Genomic DNA, 24,051 nt, shown 5'->3' with positions numbered 1-24,051 from the left:
CAGCGCTGTGCTTCAGAAAGGCTGGGGAACGGTACCCGAAACACAGCTCGGGTGCAAAAGGGAGATCGGCGAGTAGGACGTGAGTCGGCAGGTGTGTTCCAGGAATGCAGGACCCCACCCCCATTACAGTTCTCTCTCACGTGGTTGGTGACGCTGGCGGTGATTACTTCGCACTGCAAGGGAGTTCCGGGCCACTTCTTCCCGTAAACGCAGATCACAGCTCTGCTTCCACAGTCCGGAATGAAATGGCTGCTCGTGTCCCCAGCAGTTTTTACGGCTCATCAATATTATTTTTTCAAAAGAGTCCATCTTTACAGCCATATATTAACACAAGCTATTCGGGTTAAGTAGCTTTCCTAAGGCTACAGAGACAGTGCTTGAACAGAGAATGAAACCTGCAACCACCCCCCCCTCTCTTACCAGTAACATTTAAAGAATTCTTTTCACTCCCGGACAACCATTTCCGGGACGCCTGCAGTCTGATAAAGGTGATCAATCAAGTGTTAACTGTGATCGATGCGTTTCAGACAACGCCTTCTATCAACTGATACAGTCTGTCAGTTTTATGAGACGGAATTCAAAGAATCGCAAATCATTGGAGTTCCCCCCCTCAGCAAAGGGGTGAGATCTGGCATGGATCCTGGGCCACGTCCCTTTAAAAGTCTGTCCGTTAGGAAACATAATTCACTGGATTTTTTAGTGAGCTTGGAGACAGCCAAAAACTGGGCCCCATCACCATTAGTCCAGATCCACATCAATCACCCTTCATAATCCCCACACCGTGTTCTGTGTTTAAAAACAGAGACTCGGCTTAAATGCTTATTTAAGCGAGAAAAAAAAACAAAAAAAGTAAATGTGGGGAAAGTCATGTGGATTCTTCTGAGGAATCTGTTAAGGACCGGCTGCCAGAGATCCCTAATTTACCGGCTCAAGGAATCGCAAAGCATCCTACATCACACATCAAGGGAAAAGTCAACATCTTGAAAACCATAAGCTCTTTCTCAACGCGAACGCAAGCTCAACTAGAGGGACGGTCCTGACTCCGGACAGCAGATCTTTTATACGCATCCACTGACATTTCCATGCATTTAGCAGGTGCTCCTCTCCAGAGCGACTTCCACTGCTCGCATTTTTACAGCGAATCCATTTATACAGCTGGGCAATTACTGAGTCAGGTTTAGCGCGTAGCTCAAGGGTATAACAGCAGTGCTATTCCCCCGCTGCTGGGAATCAAAAAACTGCAAACTCAGACGAACTCAGACGAACAAGCCCGGCTCCCCCCACAAGCCATTATGCCACGCTGCCGCATGGGGATTGGGGGGGGGTTCGTCCAGAGCACCACACTGCCGGTTACCCATCATGCACCATGCCCGTTTGCCGCCGGAGTGTGAAGAAATGCAGAAATGTAGAAGTAGCTCTTGGCTGTGAGTGACAGTCGGCTCAATGTCTAATAATAAGGCCGCGCGTCGAGCCTTCACGCGTGGGTTACCCCGAAAACACTTCACTCCGTCGGCTCAGAAGAGCGGGATCAGGCCCTCTTTTTTTTTTTTTTTTTTGCGAACCCCTCTCGCTCCCCAATAATCTCACTCCCCGAGCGTCGGGGGAAGCCCTCATTTTCTGACCACTAAACGGGATTAACGCGCAGAAGGGGAATGCGATGGACCTGGGCCCGAAAGCCTCTGATATTCACGGAAAATGCCGCCATTCCGGCTCCTGAGCGGAGCGGCAGGGGCCTGTGCCACTGATTAGACCTGTGTGTGTGTGCAGGAAATAAGGGGAAGGGGAAGGAAGGAGGGAAGGAGGGAGGGAGGGGGCGGGCAGGCGGACTCGGCTCCGATGCCCTCGTTATCGTCGGCGGGTGAGCAGGCGCGCGCTGAACGCTGAACGCTCCAGGATTACTCAGCGCACTGCAGCACAGCCATTTCTCCACCGCTCAGCCATTTTATTTCACGCTCTTTTACTTCGGCTTTCATTTTCCAGGCTCGGTCATGAGCACACAAAGATGCATGCACGCGCGCACACACACATACGCGTACACACACACACAACGCAGGGGGCGGGGCCCGAGAGGGGCGCCGGTACCTTGATGGCCAGGTCGCAGTGCTCGCTGGCGGTGGTGAGCTGCTCGATGTGGCGGTCCACCTCGGCGACGGACAGGCTGCAGGTGCTCTTCTTGCGCCCGCACACCACGCTCTCCAGCCCCGTCAGCACCCGCTGCAGCTCCGAGTTCAGGTCACTGCAGTTATCTGGGGGGGGGGCACCAACACGGGCACTTTTTAAATCAGAAAGGCATGCATTAACTTTGAGTGCTGTTCTGGCCGCTATGCGTTTGGTTGTTATTTGTAGTATATTTCAAAATTTTGTATTATCATATTCATGCTTACATTTACTTGCCCAGGGACTATAGATGGAAATGACCTTTTAGCTAAAATCTGATATAATACAACTTCTCTCGTTATTTCTAAGACATGCGTTTTGTTGTACACCTTGTTGTCCCCTTCTAAAAAAAATTAAATAAATAAATAAGTGCATTACCATCAAGCAGATTTAACATGACATTTGTTAACACAGGTAACACCATTGGGATCAACAGGTTTACGTTCCTACCAGCACATAGCCACAGCTAACAGTCAGAACAAGCAGTCAAGAGGTTCAGACACCATATACTGCTAGCATGCTTTCCCGCCGGATCTGTGACCTTCGACCCCTGAACCCCGTCAAGCCCGAGGGTCAAAGAGCTGAGGGTAACACTAAGAAACAAGGACCGTTCGTGGGAACTGGAATTAACTGGTGTAGAGGAGTACCCAAGGTGCCCTCGCAGGCTTCAGTCTGAATGGGTCTGAAGTCCCTGCTTTATGAAAAAACAGCCTGGCTTCAAAGGAAGCACGTTGAAAAGGCCCAAAAATCATGCCCAGGAATCGTGGCCAATTTACTGCTGTCATGTCCAATAAGGTCACTGATTGCCTACGCAAACAAACCTTACTACAGCGTATTAAAATGCAAATTTGCCGTGGCAGATTTTTAAAGAGCGCTCTCGCCTTGACCTTAGAGGGGGCAGAGAATAATTAATTGCATATTTTCCAAACAATGCAAATGCAAATGCAATTAAAAATCTGAGTGGATGTGGTAATTAACCAACCCTGCAAGTACAATTCAAAAGCGCCCTCTACAGAGCCATCAAGAATGCAGAACATTGCCAGAGAAAGCGAAGATCCAGGGCTATAGACCGGGAAATAAAGATACTATAACGATAATGGCTCCCTAAGAAATTATGCAGCGTAGGCTGAAGATAATACCAAGAAACGCACAAAGGTCGTTCTGAATGGTTTCAACCAGTTTTCCGAGACCGAAAACACGTTTCGTACATCATCACAGAGATGATAATTAAAATAAAAGTCACACACCGGCAAACAGGCAGCCCCAATGCCTCTCAGCGTGGCTGCGCAGAGGTCACGGCGGAGGTCACAGGCTTTCGTGGCGAAGCACAGCCGATGCACACAAACGAAATGTCATAAACGAATGTAAAAGCACTTAACAGGGTCCCGGGTCAGCACTCTTTTAGATTAAAGTGGATGCACACGCAGCCCCAGGTTATAAATTACAGGCGTCCGAGCCTCGTCCCCCTCCCCTCCTTCGCCCTGCGGTCGAAGTTCACGAGCAGACGCCACGGTCCCGGGGACAAGCGGTTACCCGCGGTTACGATCCATTCACCGACCGTGCTGGTCCCTCAGAGCTCCGTGCTGACATCACCTCAGACACACCAGCTTAGTCACCACGTCACTGCCCTCACCCCACCAAACGTGTGTCAGCCATGACCGCTCTTTCACAGACACTCCTCTGCAATCATCACTCCTCTCCAACAATCACCCCTCTTTCACAGACACTCCTCTGCAATCATCACTCCTCTCCAACAATCACCCCTCTTTCACAGACACTCCTCTGCAATCATCACTCCTCTCCAACAATCACCCCTCTTTCAAAAGCCACTCCTCTCCAACAATCACCCCTCTTTCACAGACACTCCTCTGCAATCATCACTCCTCTCCAACAATCACCCCTCTTTCAAAAGCCACTCCTCTCCAACAATCACCCCTCTTTCACAGACACTCCTCTGCAATCATCACTCCTCTCCAACAATCACCCCTCTTTCACAGACACTCCTCTGCAATCATCACTCCTCTCCAACAATCACCCCTCTTTCAAAAGCCACTCCTCTCCAACAATCACCCCTCTTTCACAGACACTCCTCTGCAATCATCACTCCTCTCCAACAATCACCCCTCTTTCAAAAGCCACTCCTCTCCAACAATCACCCCTCTTTCACAGACACTCCTCTGCAATCATCACTCCTCTCCAACAATCACCCCTCTTTCAAAAGCCACTCCTCTCCAACAATCACCCCTCTTTCACAGACACTCCTCTGCAACCATCACTCCTCTCCAACAATCACCCCTCTTTCAAAAGCCACTCCCCTCCAACAATCACTCCTCTCCAACAATCACCCCTTTCAAAAGCCACTCCCCTCCAACCATCACTCCTCTCCAACAATCACCCCTTTCAAAAGCCACTCCCCTACAACAATCACCACTCTTTCAAAAGCCACTCCTCTCCAACAATCACCCCTCTTTCAAAAGCCACTCCTCTCCAACAATCACCCCTCTTTCAAAGCCACTCCCCTCCAACAATCACCCCTCTTTCAAAGCCACTCCTCTCCAACAATCACCCCTCTTTCAAAGCCACTCCCCTCCAACAATCACTCCTCTCCAACAATCACCCCTTTCAAAAGCCACTCCCCTCCAACAATCACTCCTCTCCAACAATCACCCCTCTTTCAAAGCCACTCCCCTCCAACAATCACTCCTCTCCAACAATCACCCCTTTCAAAAGCCACTCCCCTCCAACAATCACTCCTCTCCAACAATCACCCCTCTTTCAAAAGCCACTCCCCTCCAACAATCGCTCCTCTCCAACAATCACCCCTTTCAAAAGCCACTCCCCTCCAACAATCACTCCTCTCCAACAATCACCCCTCTTTCAAAAGCCACTCCTCTCCAACCATCACCCCTCTTTCAAAGCCACTCCAACAATCGCCCCATTTAAAAAGTCACTAAGGTCTCCTTGCGCATCCACGGTAACCATGATCACAGGCTAACATGCCTGTCCATCATTTTTGCACAGGACCCAATGCATGTTGGGATGCTGTTTGCTTAATTAACGGGCCATACCTGGGATGGCTGCCCTAATTTTGCACATCATTAAAAAAACCTGATACCTCCGTTTTTTTTTTTTGACATTTTTGAGCGTGATGCGTAAATACTATTTTTTCCCTCATTAGTGGAGTACAGTCAACATTTCATGGCTCCTAAACTAACAAAGTTTATTCAAAACATCACATGACCACAAAAGTTGCCTAATGAAACAAAACGACCTCCTATTTCGAGAGAAGTTGTCTTTATGAAGGTCCTAGGTGTTCTATTAATGACTTGTGCTTCCAGGATGCTCACTACCCGCTCAGGATGGGGGGGGGGCTGGTCTCACCCATGTCCGCAGTGACCATAGTGGACTGGTTCTCCGGCATGGACACAGAGTTCTGGTCCTGGTCCACGCTGTGCCCGTCCTCGTTGGCCTCAGGCTGGCTGTGGCTGAGGTCGGAACGAAGCTCTGAGAACTCATCCTCCTCCCTGAGGCAAGAGGTCAAAGGTCAAAAGTCACTGAGTGGCTTACCAAAAGAAGAGACTGCCTTGAGACTCCTGTTACTTTTCCTCGTATATTGATATTCAGAGTCACTGCTGTATTTATTTTGTAAATATTTTTTTGGAACATTAAAAAATGTTTGCCCCCATTAAAAAAAAGTTTTTGTGATTTTTGCATTATTCAACAGTCCTTGAACACAGCAGAGTTGAATATGAAAATATAGGCTTGTCATAACTGTCCTGAGTTTCCCTGAAAACATATGCTAATTTTATTATGAATATGCATGTACCTTGACCTGATGCATACATGTTTAGATATGAGTTCTTAGTTATCATTACACCATTGGAATTAAAATTCAGTAAAAATGTTCCCTGTACTTGAGATTCAAATTTATACAAACGGCCTCCAAAATCCTACCAGAGTACAGTCATCTCCAAAAGACAAACCTAACACACTGAAAATGTTAGGCTAAACCTCTGAACCATGCCTAGAGCCATAGAAGCATTATTATTAGTACATGACATGTAAATTGTGTTTATTGAAAAATGTATTGTGAAGACTGAAACAAATGAGCAAGTCAACATGTGCTTACAAAAATCCATCAATCTTTTAAACCCACAATTGGCAGAAATGGCAACCACCCAACATAGCAGGTTATTGAGCCTCAAAATTTATAGCACACATAGACGAGCACATATTATACAAGTGTCCACTTAAAATAATTACACTATCTGGACTCATTCTGCTGCGGCATTGTTATTCAATATGAAACGGTTCACTGGTAGATTAGTCAACTACTGCCAATAAGAAGATCAAGTAATAACATATTAATCACCGTAATTAGCTGACAGGCCTGGACTCCATACCCTAAGGCGCAATTGTGGCTCTTTCAAGTCCACAAGTTCAATGTACTGACCGAATTCATCGGCTGAAATTTACACTCCTGCGATTCTCCCCTCGTTACACGTGCGCTTGCAAACAAAATGAAAACAATAAATGGAGAAACTCATTATTTAATAATGCACATTTCCGATGCCGTGTAATACACATGCTTAAAAAAGTCAGTTAACGTTCTGGACGTAGATCATTTTTCGATTGCGGCGCACGAGTTAGCATGTAGTAATGCGAGTTTCCGAAGCACTTGGCACTCAAAGCAAGGCCCCATCTGTCAAAAGTGTCATTTCAGCGCGTCCAGCGTTCGCGAGAGAAAACGCTTTGGCGTGCGAAAACGAATTGCGAGGCGAAGCACTTCCGACTTTCTCCTCATCGACCGTTTTCATTTTGCGGTAAACAATCAACCCCCCGTTCCCTCCCTGGGCCCTATTTAAATATTTCACTCACCCGAAGACTCGGGCGGGTGGGGGGGTGTTGGGTGGGGGTGGGGGGGGGGGGGAGTTTCCTGTTCAGAGGGCAGTCGTGTGCCGTGGCGATTCTGCAAAGCTCATAAATCAGAGGGCTCCAACCGGCGCTTTCTGACGCCAGAAACCCAGAGTCAATATTTGTAATTGAAAAAGGGGAGAAATTATTACGCTCTCTCTCTCCCTCTCCCCTCCGAAGTTAAGAACGGCATAAGTTAAATTTGTTACCCGGGCAATAAATCACGCGGGAGTGAAACTGGAGCCAGGCCGTGACACGGGGACAGGTTGAGCATTACCTCGTACGTCCCGCCTCTGGAGCGCTCGAGTCGACCCAACCGGACGCGCACACACACACACGCGCACACACACACACACACTCTAACACACTCTAACACACTCTAACACACTCTAACACTCACACACACACACACACTCACACACACTCTAACACACTCTAACACACTCTAACACTCACACCACACTCACACACACACACACACACCACACACGCGCACTCACACACACACTCTACACACCTAACACACCAACACACTCTAACACTCCACACACACACACACTCACACACTCTAACACACTCTAACACACTCTAACACTCACACACACACACACACACACACACACACGCGCACACACACACACACACTCTAACACACTCTAACACACTCTAACACACTCTAACACTCACACACACACACACACTCACACACACTCTAACACACTCTAACACACTCTAACACTCACACACACACACACACACACACCCCACACACACACACACACACACAAACACAAACACGCACACGCACACGCGCACGCACGCACGCGCGCACACCGTACTCTCAAATGGAAAAATCCTAGCGTTTTTTTGTTGTCGTCGTTGTTCTTGACGCATCTCTCCTCACAGAGAGGGCTGTTTGACGTGCGCGGAGCCCCCCGGTTTGGGAGCGATTCATTAACAGGGACAGACGGCGGAAAGGAGCACAGCGGTGACCCTGCACCCCCCTGCCGAGGGGCCGTGTCGACGGCGTTTCAGTAGAACAGACGGCCCGCGTTAATTAAACCCCGTATTCAGAACCAGACCCTCCGCAGGACCCCAGTCTTAACCGCACTCTCTGCACAGCCTGCTCTCACACGCACGTCTCACATCTAATACAAACCCGAAAAGTCAGAAGGCGAGCCAAAACTACTTTTTAAAAATAAAAATCTCAGCCATAAATACAGGTCTTGTCACGCTGCGTATTGCGGATCTTGACCGATCTTCAATACAGGCCAAAATCGTATTTGTCCTGACATTCAGATTCAGATTGCTGAAAGATTTCATGTGTGCTTTGAATAAATTTTGTTATGACCTTTATTATGAATAGCTGTCTATGAACCAGAGTGAAGCACACTATAATTTAAATGTGAGTCCAGTTATTTTTTTATTCCAAATACAAAAAGAAATCTGTTATAACATTTAAAGGGCATATTCTAGAACATCCACAGTTAAAGTCACTAGAGATTTTTTCTCTCTTTTTGGGGCGGGGGTGGGGGGGGGGGGGGGTTGGGGGGGTTTGGGGCGTGGGGAGAGAAGGCAACCCTATCTTCAGCTTGGGCTGGGTGGGGGTTCTGACCTGATGGCGGGTGGTGTAGGAGGTGGGGTTCTAAACGATAGCGGGTGGTGTAGCAGATGGGGGCTCTGACTGATGGCGGGTGGTGTAGGAGGTGGCGGCTCTGACCTGATGGCGGGTGGTGTAGGAGGGTGGGGGTTCTGACCTGGTGGCGGGTGGTGTAGGAGGTGGGGGTTGTGACCTGATGGCGGGTGGTGTAGGAGGTGGGGGTTGTGACCTGATGGCGGGTGGTGTAGGAGGTGGAGGTTCTGACCTGGTGGAAGGTGATGGTGAGGGTGAGGGTGTAGGAGGTGGGGGCTCTGACCTGATGGCGGGTGGTGTAGGAGGTGGGGGTTCTGACCTGATGGCGGGTGGTGTAGGGGGTGGGGGTTCTGACCTGGGGCGGGTGGTGTAGGAGGTGGAGGCTCTGACCTGATGGCGGGTGGTGTAGGAGGTGGGGTTCTGACCTGATGGCGGGTGGTGTAGGAGGTGGAGGTTCTGACCTGGTGGCGGGTGGTGTAGGAGGTGGGGGCTCTGACCTGATGGCGGGTGGTGTAGGGGGGTGGGGGTTCTGACCTGATGGCGGGTGGTGTAGGAGGTGGAGGTTCTGACCTGATGGCGGGTGGTGTAGGAGGTGGGGCTCTGACCTGATGGGGTGGTGTAGGAGGTGGGGGTTCTGACCTGATGGCGGGTGGTGTAGGGGTGGAGGTTCTGACCTGGTGGAAGGTGATGGTGAGGTGAGGGTAGGAGGTGGGGGCTCTGACCTGATGGTGGGTGGTGTGAGGGTGGGGGTTCTGACCTGGGGGGTGGTGTAGGAGGTGGGGGTTCTGACCTGATGGCGGGTGGTGTAGGGAGGTGGGGGTTCTGACCTGATGGCGGGTGGTGTAAGCGGGTAGAGGTTCTGACCTGGTGGCGGGTGGTGTAGGCGGGTGGAGGTTCTGACCTGATGGCGGGTGGTGTAGGAGGTGGGGGCTCTGACCTGATGGCGGGTGGTGTAGGAGGGTGGGGGTTCTGACCTGATGGCGGGTGGTGTAGGAGGTGGGGGCTCTGACCTGATGGCGGGTGGTGTAGGGAGGTGGGGGTTCTGACCTGATGGCGGGTGGTGTAGGAGGTGGAGGTTCTGACCTGATGGCGGGTGGTGTAGGAGGTGGGGGCTCTGACGTGATGGCGGGTGGTGTAGGGAGGTGGGGGTTCTGACCTGATGGCGGGTGGTGTAGGAGGTGGAGGTTCTGACCTGGTGGAAGGTGATGGTGAGGGTGAGGGTGTAGGAGGTGGGGGCTCTGACCTGATGGTGGGTGGTGTAGGAGGGTGGGGTTCTGACCTGGGGGGGTGGTGTAGGAGTGGGGGTTCTGACCTGAAGGCGGGTGGTGTAGGGAGGTGGGGGCTCTGACCTGATGGCGGGTGGTGTAAGCGGGTGGAGGTTCTGACCTGGTGGCGGGTGGTGTAGGAGGTAGAGGCTCTGACCTGATGGCGGGTGGTGTAGGCGGGTGGGGGCTCTGACCTGATGGCGGGTGGTGTAGGAGGTGGGGGCTCTGACCTGGTGGAAGGTGATGGTGAGGGTGAGGGTGTAGGAGGTGGGGGTTGTGACCTGGGGGCGGGTGGTGTAAGCAGGTGGAGGTTCTGACCTGATGGCGGAGCCCTGCAGCAGGTCTATCTTCTTGTTGAGCTCGGCGATGATGCTGTGCAGCTCAGTGATCCTCTCCTCATAGCGCAACGTCGTTCTCTCCTGCACGTCCTCATGCTCCCGCATCAGATGGGACTGCTCACACTGCAGGAACACACACACACACACACACACACACACACACAAACGCACATCAGTACCGCAGATACGCACACGCACACACACGCACACACACACACACACTCATCAGTACCGCAGATACACACACACACACATCAGTACCGCAGACACACACACACACACATCAGTACCGCAGACACACACACACACACATCAGTGCCGCAGATATACACACACACACACACGCACATCAATACCGCAGATTTACACACACACATCAGTACCGCAGACACACACACACACACATCAGTGCCGCAGATTTACACACACATCAGTACCGCAGATACACACACACACACACACACACACACACACATCAGTACCGCAGATGTACACACACACCAGTACCACACACACACACACACACACTACAGGCCCTCCTGTTTTTGCTGTGGTGCTGATGACTGCCATATCTCTGTCTCCCTCAGCAGAATCTGAGCACCATCAGTGAATCGCCACGGAGACAAGAGGGGCCCTCGCAGACAAAGCTTGCGGTCTTTGGCTCAGATTAATGACTGCATTAGTTACGGCAATTTGCCCCTATAGAATTGCAGCGCACTTTGAATTAATTTAGCAAGAGATCGATCGCAAAAAAAAACAAAAAAAAAACAACAATAAAAAATAAATAAATAAAACAATGGAATGAATCCAAAGGACATTATGTTTCGCCTCGGAAAACAGGAAACATTTCAAAACGAATCGCATGTGAAATTATTTTTCATAAATTGCCCGTCTGTTCCGTTCCTGACCTACAGGCAGGATTAAATCAGACCCCTGCCTCCCGCCCTCTATTCGCGAATGACAGATCAGTTGATAAGAACAGTTTATGGATCGTTTCCGGAATGGCAATTATCCTCTCCTCGCGTTCGCGGTTCTTCGCATCACTTTTCCTTTGGGGGCCAGATTATCATTTTTTTGTTAAAAATGCGCATAAGGTCCAAACTGTTTTCTGCTCATATCTGCTATTTATAGAACAATGTAGGAATAATACGCATTGTGTATGCGTGCAAACAAAATGGATAAAATCTGAACAGCTATTACTTTGCATTCCGTTGCTAGTGGGAAGTTTGCTAACGCAGTGTACAGTAGATGCAGGCTTTTTCACATTACTCCTGTGATGCAAAGGAATTATCTTCTTTTTTTTTTTTTTGCATCTCACAGATAAAAGGGTGCATATTTTTGGGAGAGAGACATATTTGGGGGCTGCTAGGCAAATAGCCTTGAACAAAAGTAACTGGTATTTGATTGGCTGGTATGAATATCTCATTGGCCGCTGAACCTGGGGCATAATCTCCGCAAAACCTGCTTCATTTGCCGTTTTACACAGATCGAACATTACTCTTTTTCCTTTCACTGAGTCTGTTGGTCAACAGAAATGATCATTTGTATTTTTAAAAATAATAAAAAATTTAGGACAAAGTACACTGGTCAGTACTCACGGCGCGGCTTTTGAAACTGCTTTACTTTGCAGAGACAACTGCTCACTGGCAAGAAATACTACTTACACCTAAAAAGGCCTGAAGCAAAAGAAGGACTATTACATTCTGATCTCCCCACAGTTCCTAAAGTCTCTCAGCAGTTCCTAAGATCTCTCCTCAGTTCCTAAGATCTCCCAGCAGTTCCTAAAATATCTCCCTGCAGTTCCTAAGATCTCTCCTCAGTTCCTAAGATCTCCCTGCAGTTCCTAAGATCTCCCCACAGTTCCTAAGATCTCCCCATAGTTCCTAAGATCTCCCCACAGTTCCTAAGATCTCCCGACAGTTCCTAAGATCTCCCCACAGTTCCTAAGATCTCCCTGCAGTTCCTAAGATCTCCCTGCAGTTCCTAAGATCTCTCCACAGTTCCTAAGATCTCCCCACAGTTCCTAAGATCTCTGTGCAGTTTTCCTGGTCCGGCTTGGTTAGGAGAGGAGAGAAAGGAGAACATAATTTCCCCATCATTCCAGGAATCCCCCCATCTGCACGTCTGGCGTGCATAAACGACCCGGCCTGCAGCTGGAGAGGGGGCGGAGCTACCCAGACGCCGCCTCTCTTCGGGCTCCTCCGGTGGGGAGACTTCCTGTGTTCCTGTGTAAGCGGAACCCCGGGCCTGCGTGTGATTATCTGCGGCAGACATTCCGGCTCTGGGCTCGGGTCTGAGGGCAGCGTTATCGGAGCCCCTCGGTATCGACTCCGCAGCGTGCTCCGGGCGTTACAGGAGGGAAAGGAGGGGGGAGGGGGGGGGTGATATGCTTCCCGGAAAGGCCTGGGGCAGACAGTGCGTTTGCCAGGGCCGGACAGAGGGAGAGGATTTTCGATGTGGAAAGTGGCCACACAAGGGCGTCCCAACTGCAGGCACCAGACGCCGTTAGAAAATGCGTGAGTTTAAAAAAACAAAAAAAAAACAATTCCACGTCAAACGAGAGAACTTCTTTCCAGCAGGGTTTTCCCCCTCTGATTAGGAGTCAGAGTGGAACACAATGCTCTTCATTCACCAGCCCCCCCCCCCCAGTCACCTCCGTTTCGCCTCCCCGTCAGGAGAACTGGGCCTCGGCCAAACCAAACGACACAGCGGGAGGCCAGACCGTTACCGCTCCTCCAGCGGCGGGAAAGAGCGCGCGTCCTGAACATCTCGCGGGCCACGAGTCCACGAGCCCCGAGAAGTGAATTAAAGGGGGCGGGCATGTTAGGAAAGAGTACTGTAAATACGCGAGGCTTTGTCTCTCCCCCCTCGCCCGCGTTTATGAGGACCGCAGAGTTCAGGTGATGACAGGTTCAGGTGGCGTGTGCATTCTGGCACAGATCGCAGGCGCCAACAGTCCACGCTTTGTTCACGACTCCTGCGATGGGAACGGTGTGGTGCTGGGGGGGAGGGGGCCGGGGGGGGGGGGCGGAGTGGCCTGAGGGTGCACACACGTAGGCGAGCGACCCGTCCGCTCCTTCAATGACACCATTCAGCCAATATGGCCACATGACACAGGCCAAGAGGTCGTCCGAGACCCCGTGACCTGCAGACACAGGGACCCCCATTCATATTGCGATAAACCCCCCCCACACCCCAGGGGTGTCAAAAGCATTTTAGACGAAGTACAGGGGTAGGAGAGGGGTTCTCCTTGCCTGTACAGGCCTCAGCCACACTGCCACTCTAGGGCTTCAACATTATTCATTATACTACAAACACCCAAAAAAGAGGATGCAAACACTGGACCTGCACATAGACATGTACACACTCACTCACTCACTCGCTCACTCGCACACTCGCTCACTCGCACACTCGCTCACTCGCTCACTCGCTCGCACACTCGCACACTCGCACACTCACTCGCACACTCACTCGCACACTCACTCGCACACTCGCACACACACACACACACACACACACACATACTCTCCCCCACACACACACACACACCGTGGTGCTGGGAGAAAGCAATTAGCCGTTCGGCTGTGGAATGCCACGGCGGGGGTGAAACACCTAGCGCCAGCGTGGAAAAGGTATCCCACAACATTCACCTCCTGGGAAAAGAGACATGGGCGTGGAACGCGACAGCCATTCTGTTTCTTATGCGAGAAAGATCGGCGGAGACAGTCTGGCCAGCGTACGTGCAGCCGAGGGTCACAAGTAACTGTGAAATGCATTCGGAGCGAGACGCCGGTTGACCATTCCCCTCCCACTTAAACTGGCTGCCCACGGGGGAAAAGTTACCCTGTAAAAGGGAAAAGAAAACCCCAAAACATCAAAAAGGTTTTTCTCCCGCTGAAAGTGATAGGGTCCAGTAGATGAACATCCTGGCTAGAGTATCCCCCCCACCCCCACCCCCCAACCGTTTGCTCAAACTGGTCTTTAAACCACACTCTTGAGGTAACGCACGTGCAGGCAACAGATTTATGAGCCAGCCCAGCATTTAGTCTCTCAATGGGGTCAAAGGTCACAGACAAGTGTATTTAATGGCGGTGAGCGAAATGCTTCCTGTTCATGAGCCCAGCCAAGAGCTTGCCCTGGCTGAGCCCTGTACGGAGTTAAGCGCCAGTTTTTACTTATTGCCTCCTTTGCCCTAATGAACCCCGTCTCTATCGCCGCAAATAACTGCCTGAGGAACTGCTAACAGCCATGCAACAAACAGGCCGCCACTGAGGATTCTGGGTAATCTTCCATGGGGGGGCGGGGGGGGTGGGGTAATTCCTTTTAGGCTCAAACGTCGTCAGTTACTGAAAGCAAGATGCCCGTGTGCCAGCTATGCCTGGAGCGGAGCTTTTAATGAACACAGAGGGACTGCAAGAGAACAAACAATCGTTTTTTTTTTGGTTTTTTTAAAGGTGCAGTTCTGCTGCAGTTTGGATCAGAGCAGGAAGCCCCGAGGCCCAGGGTCTCAAACGTCCGCTCTCCTGAACAAACACGCCTGCAACACGCCGCGGCTGCAGAGCTTCATGTGTAATGCGCGCTATCATGAGCCTGCATCGCCAACTGTGCACATAGACACACACAAGTCCACACACACACACAACCACACACACACACACACACACACACACACACACACACACACAACCACACACAAACAAAGACACACACGCACTCATACATATACACAAACACAGACACACACACACACAGCTCTACCCTCACACAGACAGCGCCACAAAGCTGACACATTCCGCACGGTTGGCATGGATACTGACGATTCCCATTAGACGTGGCATATGGGATACGCTCGCGCGTGCCAAGCATTCCCGAGACCGACCTGCCTTTTTATCGGAATAGATGGGAGAGCGGGACTGGCACGGCTCATTTCTAACATCGAAACCAAGGGAAACGTGGAACCAATTTCATTCAGGTGGGACAATATTTAACAAGACAACAGGAAATAGCCTTTCAGGCAGTTTCGGGCTTGGCCAAGACAAATTTACCTTAATGCCAGGATATTTTGCAACTGATTTTTCCCCAGGCGGTGCAGTAACATGTCAGACTGTTTAAAAGCACTGCTGAGAACCTTTGTTTTGACAAAGACAGGTTCAGGCAAAAACAGCAGTGTCCAAAAACCAAGTATAAAATGGCAACCGACAACTGGGTCGTTCTCAAAGCCACAACTGGAACACATCGCGTCATCTTATTAACATTAAACCTTTGTGTTGTTAATGCTCAGGATAATTCAACACTCCCTCTCAATTGAGTCTCACTTGACAGTAGGGTGTCATTTTATTTATTTTACATGGGTAATTTTCGAAGGGGCGCTGGGCCCCGCAGGGGGACTCACCTGAGCCTTGGCCAGCCTCTTCTCCAGCTGGTCCCTCTCCCGCTCGCTCTGCAGAAGACGCTTGTTCAGCTCCACCACGTCCCCCTTCAGCGAGGCCAGGGCTGCCAGGTGGAGCTGCAGAGACCAGAGAGGAACCAAGGATTAGACCTGCATCTCACTGTGACTGTGACTGACTATATACCTGCACCTAACTGTGACTGTACACCTGTACCTAACTGTGACTGTCTATACACCTGTACCTAACTGTGACTGTACACCTGTACCTAACTGTGACTGTCTATACACCTGCACCTAACTGTGACTGTCTACACACCTGTACCTAACTGTGACTGTCTATATACCTGCACCTAACTGTGACTGTCTATACACCTGCACCTAACTGTGACTGTCTATACACCTGCACCTAACTGTGACTGTCTATACACCTGCACCTAACTGTGACTGTACACCTGTACCTAACTGTGACTGTCTACACACCTGTACCTAACTGTGACTGTACACCTGTACCTAACTGTGACTGTCTATACACCTGCACCTAACTGTGACTGTCACACCTGCACCTAACTGTGACTGTAACCTGTCTACACTACTGCATAACTGCACTACTGTGACTGTCTACACACCTGTACCTAACTGATGACTGTCTATACTACCTGACTAACTGACTGTACACCTGTACCTAACTGTGACTGTACACCTGTACCTAACTGTGACTGTCTATATACCTGCACCTAACTGTGACTGTCTATACACCTGTACCTAACTGTGACTGTCTATACACCTGCACCTAACTGTGACTGTACACCTGTACCTAACTATGACTGTCTATACACCTGCACCTAACTATGACTGTACACCTGTACCTAACTGTGACTGTCTATACACCTGCACCTAACTGTGACTGTCTACACACCTGCACCTAACGCATAACTGTGACTGTTCCCACACTTGTACATAATGCATATCTATGACTGTCTACACACCTGCTCGCTAACTGTGACTGCCTACACAACTGTCCCTCATTATGTATAACATAGAATGTCCATTTTACTAGTCAAAAAAATACCACACCTTCATGACGTCTGAACTCACATTAAAGGAACCAATGCACACACAGAACACTGTGCATGTACTAGCATTGTACTAGCATACACATTCACTGAACACACAGACACACACACACACACACGCACAGCACACACAGCACACGCACACACACGCACACACACACACACAGACACAGACACACAGACACACAGACACACAGTTCCACGTTGGCCCTGTGCTGGAAGCATACTGCACTCGAGTGAGTCAACATTCGCCGCGCCAAAACGCTCTCCTCCGCGGCGGGTAGCCGAGATCTCTCTCTTGGATCTCTCCCTCTCTCTCTCTCTCTCTCTTGGATCTGTCTCTGTCTCTGTCTCTGTCTCTGTCTCTGTCTCTGTCTCTCTGTCTCTCTCTCTCTGTCTCTCTCTCTCTCTCTCTCTCTCTCTCTCTCTCTCTCTCTCTCTCTCTCTCTCTCTCTCTCTCTTCTCTCTCTGTCTCTTCTCTTCTCGTCTCTGTCTCTCTCCTCTCTCTCTCTCTCTCTCTCTCTCTCTCTCTCTCTCTCTCTCTCTCTCTCTCTTGGATCTCTCCCTCTCTCTCTCTCTCTCTCTCCTCTCTCTCCTCTCTCTCTCTCACTCACTCACTCCTGCTGCCTCCGGCTCCACAGTCCCCGGCGCGTGGGCTCAAACCACACACTGCTCCTCGCCAGGAATACCCCCCCAGACCCCAGCTCCACTCCACTGACTCACTGAGCAGATCCAGGCTAGCGTTCCTCCACCACAAACCCGCCCGAGAATCTATCACAATACCCAGGCAGCAAACCGCCAAGGCCCCGCGTTGCTCGCCAAGGGTTTACTAATGAAACGTACCGCAAAGTAGATCAATTAAAGATCACGACAGCCGTGGTTCAAGAGTTATAGTTCATGAGACATCAACCACAACCACAAAGGCCTTACTAATGAAACGTACCGCAAAGCAGATTAATTAAAGATCACGCCAGCCGTGGTTTAAGAGTTATGGTTCATGAGACATCAACCACAGCGTGGCAGCACCAGAAATCCGAACTATCGATGCGTGTCATCGGCGAATGATTTCGCAATCCGGTAGGAAACTCAGCGCCTGACATTCGACGCAGCTCAGTTTAGCACAGCGCATGAAAAAACAGGGGGACACTTTCCAGAACTTTCCATAACTCACCCCATACACGTCCCCTCCTTCAAAACGCAGGGCCTGTGTCCATGCAACGATGTGGGAGAAAGTGCCAGAAAACAAAAGAGGGAACTGCCACTGGGCCCCCCCACCCCCCATCCCACCCCCGCAGCCAGAAATGTGACCCCGCTGCTCACAAAATCAAGGCGCATGACCCAGGCCCACGCCTCTATGGCGAGGAACGTGTGAACAGAGATGCTCTTCCTCTTAGGGCAAGTTCTAAAAAGGCCAGGTCATTTCCGGGGGGTACAAGAGGCGGGGGGGGCCTTAACCTCAAAATACCAAATGGACCCAACTGTAGAGAGCACCAGAGTTAGCCCATCCTGTTACCTCAGACAACCTCCTCTGCAGATATTAACGGCATCTGAAATGTGAATAATTTATTAATGGCCGACCTATATTAAGGCCGTCTATGAAAAGGCTTTCTGCTTTGGGCTGGATGTAAATTAATTAGAGGTGACGGATCGCTTCCTGCTCCGTCCCCCACTCCAGTCCTGGGAGCCGCTTTGAATTAAACGCGGGGCGGGGCAGCCAAGGATAAAGTGAGCACATCTGAACCGCATGAATAAAAGAATAAGGCCCGTTGTTCTTTTGGCGCAGAGTGTCAAGAGCCTGTCAGGGTCTGGGCTGAGACCCAAAGTCTGCTCGGATTCTGAGCCATTGATTTTTGTTTTGTTCTTAACCTCCCTCAAAAAACTAAAAGAGGACTTAAAAAAAGACATGAAAGAGGGGAAGGGAAATGTATTAGTGATGCCAAAGGACGCATTACTGCCAAAAATAAACCAGGAAAAGTGAGTCTTCATTTCAGAGGCAGTAATCTGAGGCAGGCCCAACTGCTCTGGACCCAACTGCTGAAGAGCATAACTGCTGGAGGGGGGGGGGGGGGGGGTTAACTGCTGGAGGCCTGACCGCTGGGGGTATCTGCTGGGGGCCTGACCGCTGGGGGTATCTGTTGGGGGCCTGACCGCTGGGGGTATCTGCTGGGGGCCTGACCGCTGGGGGTATCTGCTGGGGGCCCAACAATGGAGGACCCCAGCTGGGGGTTTGGCTGTTGTACAGAGAGAGGAAGAGAGAGGAAGATGGGTTTCTGCAGGCGTGCCATGCAACACTGCCATCCCGGCCAACCGAACCAGCCCGTTCCAGGGTCTCACTGAAGCCAGTGGTGCGTTTGCGTACCTTTCCCTGAACGAGAACGAGGCTCAAGGGCTTACGAGGCTCACACAAGCGCCCGTACGCCGTAAAAAGACTGAAGGTTAAATCCTCCCCAGCCGCAGATCCCTTCCTTAAACGTGTGAGATGGCCGACGCGTGCGGAGGAGCCCGACCTCGTAATGAGGAGCACATCCGCGCGTAAGCACACAAAGCACACGCATCCGTCTGTGTCCTCACGTTAACGATCGAACCCGTTTCCGTCAGAACCATAATCGCTCCTCTTCCACGTTCCGCACACCGTCCGGTCGGTGGTTGAGTCGGAGGGGCAAACACATCACTGAAATCATCCTGAGAATATATGGCCGAACACCAAAACGCACACACCTCAGCTGCTACCGCACATGTCTGCGTGGGCACTCAGGAAAAATTACAGACATGCTTCGGTAAAATTATTTTTTTTAAAAAGGGTTTTCATATAGTCCCACAGTACATTAAACCCTTCGGAATGAGTCACCTGCTGTCTCAATCACAGGAGCTGTGTGGTGAAACCGCGGGCGCCTTGCTGCGGCGTGCCTAAAACGACTTCCACGAGGGCGCGTGTTCCAGCATCTTTAAAGTTACCCCGGGACGAGAAGACGGGCCTTTCCCGCGCCCCGCTCCGCCTGAAATAAAACGGACCGTATGACACTCAGCCGTTTAAAGTCCAGCGGTGAATATATCAGCCAACCGGTTTACCGTCTGGGGCGGCCAGCGCGGTGCCAGACACCGGCCAATGAGCGGCTGAGAGGGAGGTGCCGGGGGGGGGGGCGGGGCTACTGTGCTTAAAATATCAATCTTTATTCTGCTGAACCCCTTAAATCCCCTACACACCCAGCGCCAGACGTCCCCAGGAGGGCATAAACCACCCTGAGCAGGCCGGTAAGCGTGTGGGGCAGAGTGGATGAACTGACCAATGGGGAGCTGCGGAAGGGGGGGGGGAATTGGAGCCATCCCCTACTCCCGACCCCCTCAAGGTAAATTATATTACAGTCCCATTACTGTATGTCCATTATCCATCTGGGGAAGGGGCAGTCTTGTTTCCAATCTCACAGTTGTTTGTGCACTAGCAGGAGACTGAGGCTTCATTTCAGACAGGCAGTTCTTAAGACAGCTCTATTGGTGCCCCTTTGCCGTTCTGTCTCATGCCGCCGGGGTCCTTCCTCTGCACGGTAAGAGGAGGCAGACAGCACCAACCAGATGGGACAGGGGACACCTGGAGGCGCACTACTGCTCTGTTTATTCAAGGTGAGCTAATGCCACATGACTGCCCTCAAAAAGAAGGTTTTTTTGGAGGGAAGGGGGGAGGGGGGGTGTGGCCACTGAAGGCAACTTCTGCTATTATAAATCCATATCCCATGAAGCAGGAGATAACAGAAGAGCACACCAAACAGAACGCAACGTCAGACGTGCTTCGAGCTGAACAGTCCTGGCCAAGAGACAAGCCCATCACAAGCTCTACGCTCTCGTCTCTGACACTAAAAAATAAAAAATAAAAAAAACCATTGATGCTGAAAATTAAAATACCAGACCCAGTGAAGCACTCTCTTCAAAATTTCAATTCACTTTTGAAAGACTTGCATTAGATTTTTTTAAAGGGAAGGCTAAAAAGCAATGTTGCGTATCAGTTAGCGAACTGTACTTGTATTCATACAGCAAGTCATGTCAGACCGAGAGTGCTGGTCTATAATCAGATTTGCACTGTTCTGGCGCATGGTTGGGCACCACAATCTGGTATCTGTTAAGGCTCTGTTCTAGGCATGATGGCTACGACGTATCGTTAGGCTTGTTCTAGTGCATGGATGGGTCCCCTGTATCGTTAAGCAGTTCTAGTGCATGGAGCCTCGACTGATCTGTAAGGCTCTGTTCTAGTGCATGGATGGGCCCCATGGTCTGGTATCTGTTAAGGCACTGTTCATGCAATGGCCTACGCTGGTATCTGTTAAGGCTCTGTTCTAGTGCATGGATGGGCCCCACAGTCTGGTATCAAAATTGTTCTCCATTGTCATTGTTGGACATCATCCTGTTGAGCTGCACATTAAGTGTCTTCCTCTGACTCATGTCCATGTGAGCCCAATTGGTGAGCTGTGGTGTGATTAAAACATGCGTTGGAGAAGAGCACATGCTGGTCTTCTCTCTTAAACTGATAGTGCAGATTGCAGCAGTGAGTGATAAATGGCATTAGACATTTTAAATTGGAGAGAAAGGTGGGGGGGGGGGCATCATGTTTTAGGTTTTCCAAAAAACCTCCAATGACTACAGAATCAGCAGGGATATGCCATCCAGTGAACTAACCAGTCTGGGGGGGGGGGGGGCCGTACCAACTAAATTGGCCAGTTAAATTCGATGTTTCAGTTCCCCACCTAACCAATTCTGCAAAGGGGGAACGCGAGCGTTCCAATCTCACCGGCACCAAAACAAATAAGTTTTCTGCAGGAGGCAGAAAGATGGGATTCATTTATCTAATTCAGCTGCAGCCGGCGGCCTGCCAGAGACGAGCGCGTCACATGGGACCCATTCAGCACCGGGCTAATTGAATGCATTAGAGGCAACAGTGTCTGCTTGTCTGATAAATTCTCTTTCGAGGCAGCATCCCCCTCCACCACTCCGCTAAAACCACTGGTTTTTTTTTTGTTTTTTTTGCAGGCCGCTATTTTGAAGCTTCACAGCGTGGGAGCGCCAAGATTCGGTCTGCGCTGCTGTAGGGGGTCTTCGTTATAGCCGTCAAGCTAGCGGAGGCGGAAGGTTAGCGTTGCGTTCACACACACATACACACACACACACACACACACACACACACACACACACACACACACACACAGTCATACGTGCACACGCTCACATTACATTACATTTAGTTAGCAGACGCTTTTATCCAAAGCGACGTACAAAAGTGCAGATCATGGTCACTGGACAACTACAAAACACAGGTTCAGTAAGATACAATACTCATTTCGTACACACTCATTCACACTCATTCACACACACACACAAACACACACACACACCCACAACCTACTTTAAAAAAAAAAAAAAACAGAAACTAAAACAAAAGCTCCATCAATGTGCAGTTGTTTTATTAATGAAACGTTTTTCTTTTATGCGATGACCTGAGAGAACAGGCCACACTCCCGCTGAAGCACCGCGGTGTGACGTCATTCTCATTTCCCCAGGGGGGTCATAATCACGTTAAAGCCATGGACCCTCTTGGTCAGACTCCGCCCCCCCCCCCACCCTGGGGGCCGGCCCTTGTCACACTCTGGCCCCTCCCCCTGCTTGTGATGTTCCACAGCTGTATCAGGCCAACAGAATCAATGGGAGGAGCTGTGGGCATGGCCACGGGCAGCTCTGGGGGGGTGGGGAGGTGGGGGTGGCTCATCGCTAATGGTGGCACTAAATACGCGAAGGCTAGCACTTTCCACCTCATCAGCCCAGCACCGCGAATCTCCACGGCGATGTGGAGTTCCACAGCTGTATCAGGCCAACAGAATCAATGGGAGGAGCTGTGGGCATGGCCTGAATCGCTCCAGCAAAATACCAAGTGGTATAAACGGACTGTGCTGCAGTTCTAAAAGTGTAAGACACACTATATGTGTGGATAGACCAAATGCTATTTCCTTAAGTAACAGCAACATAATGCTTTTGTATGATGATGTAATTAAAATTAACTGCCAAATTAATTTTTATTGATGGAGATATGAACAATTAAAAAAAAAAAACCCAACAAATTATCAGGATGTGTGTTTAAAGCACTGAAAGCAGATGTGCACAGACTAACCCATACTGACACGGATCCAGAGGTGGACAGGAACAGGGATGTGTAACAGGGCCTCTTCGAAGAAATTAGGCGAGAGGACATAAACCGGCACTAAACGCACAAACACAAGCTTAGGCAAACAAGCTAGCAGCGCTTGTAAAAGTCAGTGTAGGAGGGAAGAAAAAAGAAAGAAAGAGAACATGACCCCTGATGACCTCACACAGAACGCACATCTCACCGGCTCCTCGGTAACCTGCGCGTTCACCTCGAGCGGCAACACGTTCACTTCTCAAACGTACGCACACGGCAGCCCCTGTGGAGACGCTGCTACGCCCCTGCGCTCCCTGACCACGTCACCCCCCACCCCCCCCCACCCCCCACCCCCCACCCCCCCCCGAGCAATGTCGTCTTTGTTTCACTGCATGTCCCATTTGTCCTGAGCTGGAATGTGTCTACAGGAAACAGACTTGCCCCGGTGTTCAACTCCGCTTTTACCCCCACCCCACCCCCCAAATCTCCTGCTACACCCTCCACCCCTGCGTGAAACTCCATTCTTACCCCCGACCCAAATCTTCTGGCTGAACACCCCCCCCCCAGTCAGACGGCACACCTAAACCTTGTGCTACGCGCTCCCCCTCTTTGCACTTCACTTTTGGCTGCCGACTCATTGGCCATCTCTGGTTTTACAGACGCTGGGTGATTTCAGCACTCATTGTGATGAGGCTTTAGAGTACCCCCCCCCACCCCACGCCTCCAGCCCCCCCCATTTCCTTCCCGTGGGGGGGGGGGGGCAGGGTAATCAGGGTGTGGGCCGGACCCCGATTGTGAGGCGGGTCTGACCGTCGCCTCACTCAGTCGTACAGGAACAGAAACCCAAACCTGGCAACCCGAAACCCAATCTCTGCGGGGGGGGGAACAACGGGTGCAGGAACAACGGGTCAGAGATGGCGGGGGCTCCAGGCCAGGCAGACTTGAAATGGCCGTCAGCCACCAGCCTTGGTGGGGGGGAAGAGGGGGCGGAGGGTCAAAGGTAAATGGTAAATGGACTGCATTTATATAGCGCTTTTATCCAAAGCGCTTTACAATTGATGCCTCGCATTCACCAGAGCAATTTACTCTGCTTTCACTGCTTTCTCGGTCTGTTTCAGGAAAGCG

General features: G+C 50.7%; 2 protein-coding genes across 5 annotated transcripts in view; both read right to left on the bottom strand.

The window, feature by feature from the left end:
- The window catches only part of mcc (MCC regulator of WNT signaling pathway), an 89,691-nt gene that overhangs the window by 31,379 nt on the left and 34,261 nt on the right, over positions 1-24,051 (bottom strand). For all 4 annotated transcript variants that reach the window (XM_064307965.1, XM_064307966.1, XM_064307969.1 and 1 more), the window contains 4 exons: positions 15,700-15,813; positions 10,288-10,430; positions 5,539-5,681; positions 2,083-2,246 (listed from right to left, as the gene is read on the bottom strand). In XM_064307965.1, coding sequence (XP_064164035.1) covers positions 2,083-2,246; positions 5,539-5,681; positions 10,288-10,430; positions 15,700-15,813 — 564 coding nt within the window. The remainder of the gene's footprint in view (positions 1-2,082; positions 2,247-5,538; positions 5,682-10,287; positions 10,431-15,699; positions 15,814-24,051) is intronic.
- Positions 17,237-21,943, bottom strand: LOC135239860 (protein Red-like; the record flags this gene model as incomplete). Its single annotated transcript, XM_064308846.1, has 4 exons — positions 21,129-21,943; positions 19,129-19,134; positions 18,862-18,957; positions 17,237-17,311 (listed from the first exon to the last, which is right to left on the bottom strand). Coding segments are annotated over exons 1-4 (312 nt in total), but the record flags the coding sequence as incomplete, so codon positions are not given.

Source organism: Anguilla rostrata, chromosome 14 (genome assembly GCF_018555375.3).
Source record: "Anguilla rostrata isolate EN2019 chromosome 14, ASM1855537v3, whole genome shotgun sequence".
In the NCBI taxonomy this organism is placed as follows: Eukaryota; Metazoa; Chordata; class Actinopteri; order Anguilliformes; family Anguillidae; genus Anguilla; species Anguilla rostrata.
The sequence above is the reverse complement of the archived record's forward strand: the minus strand, read 5'-3'. Positions and strand labels throughout refer to the sequence as shown.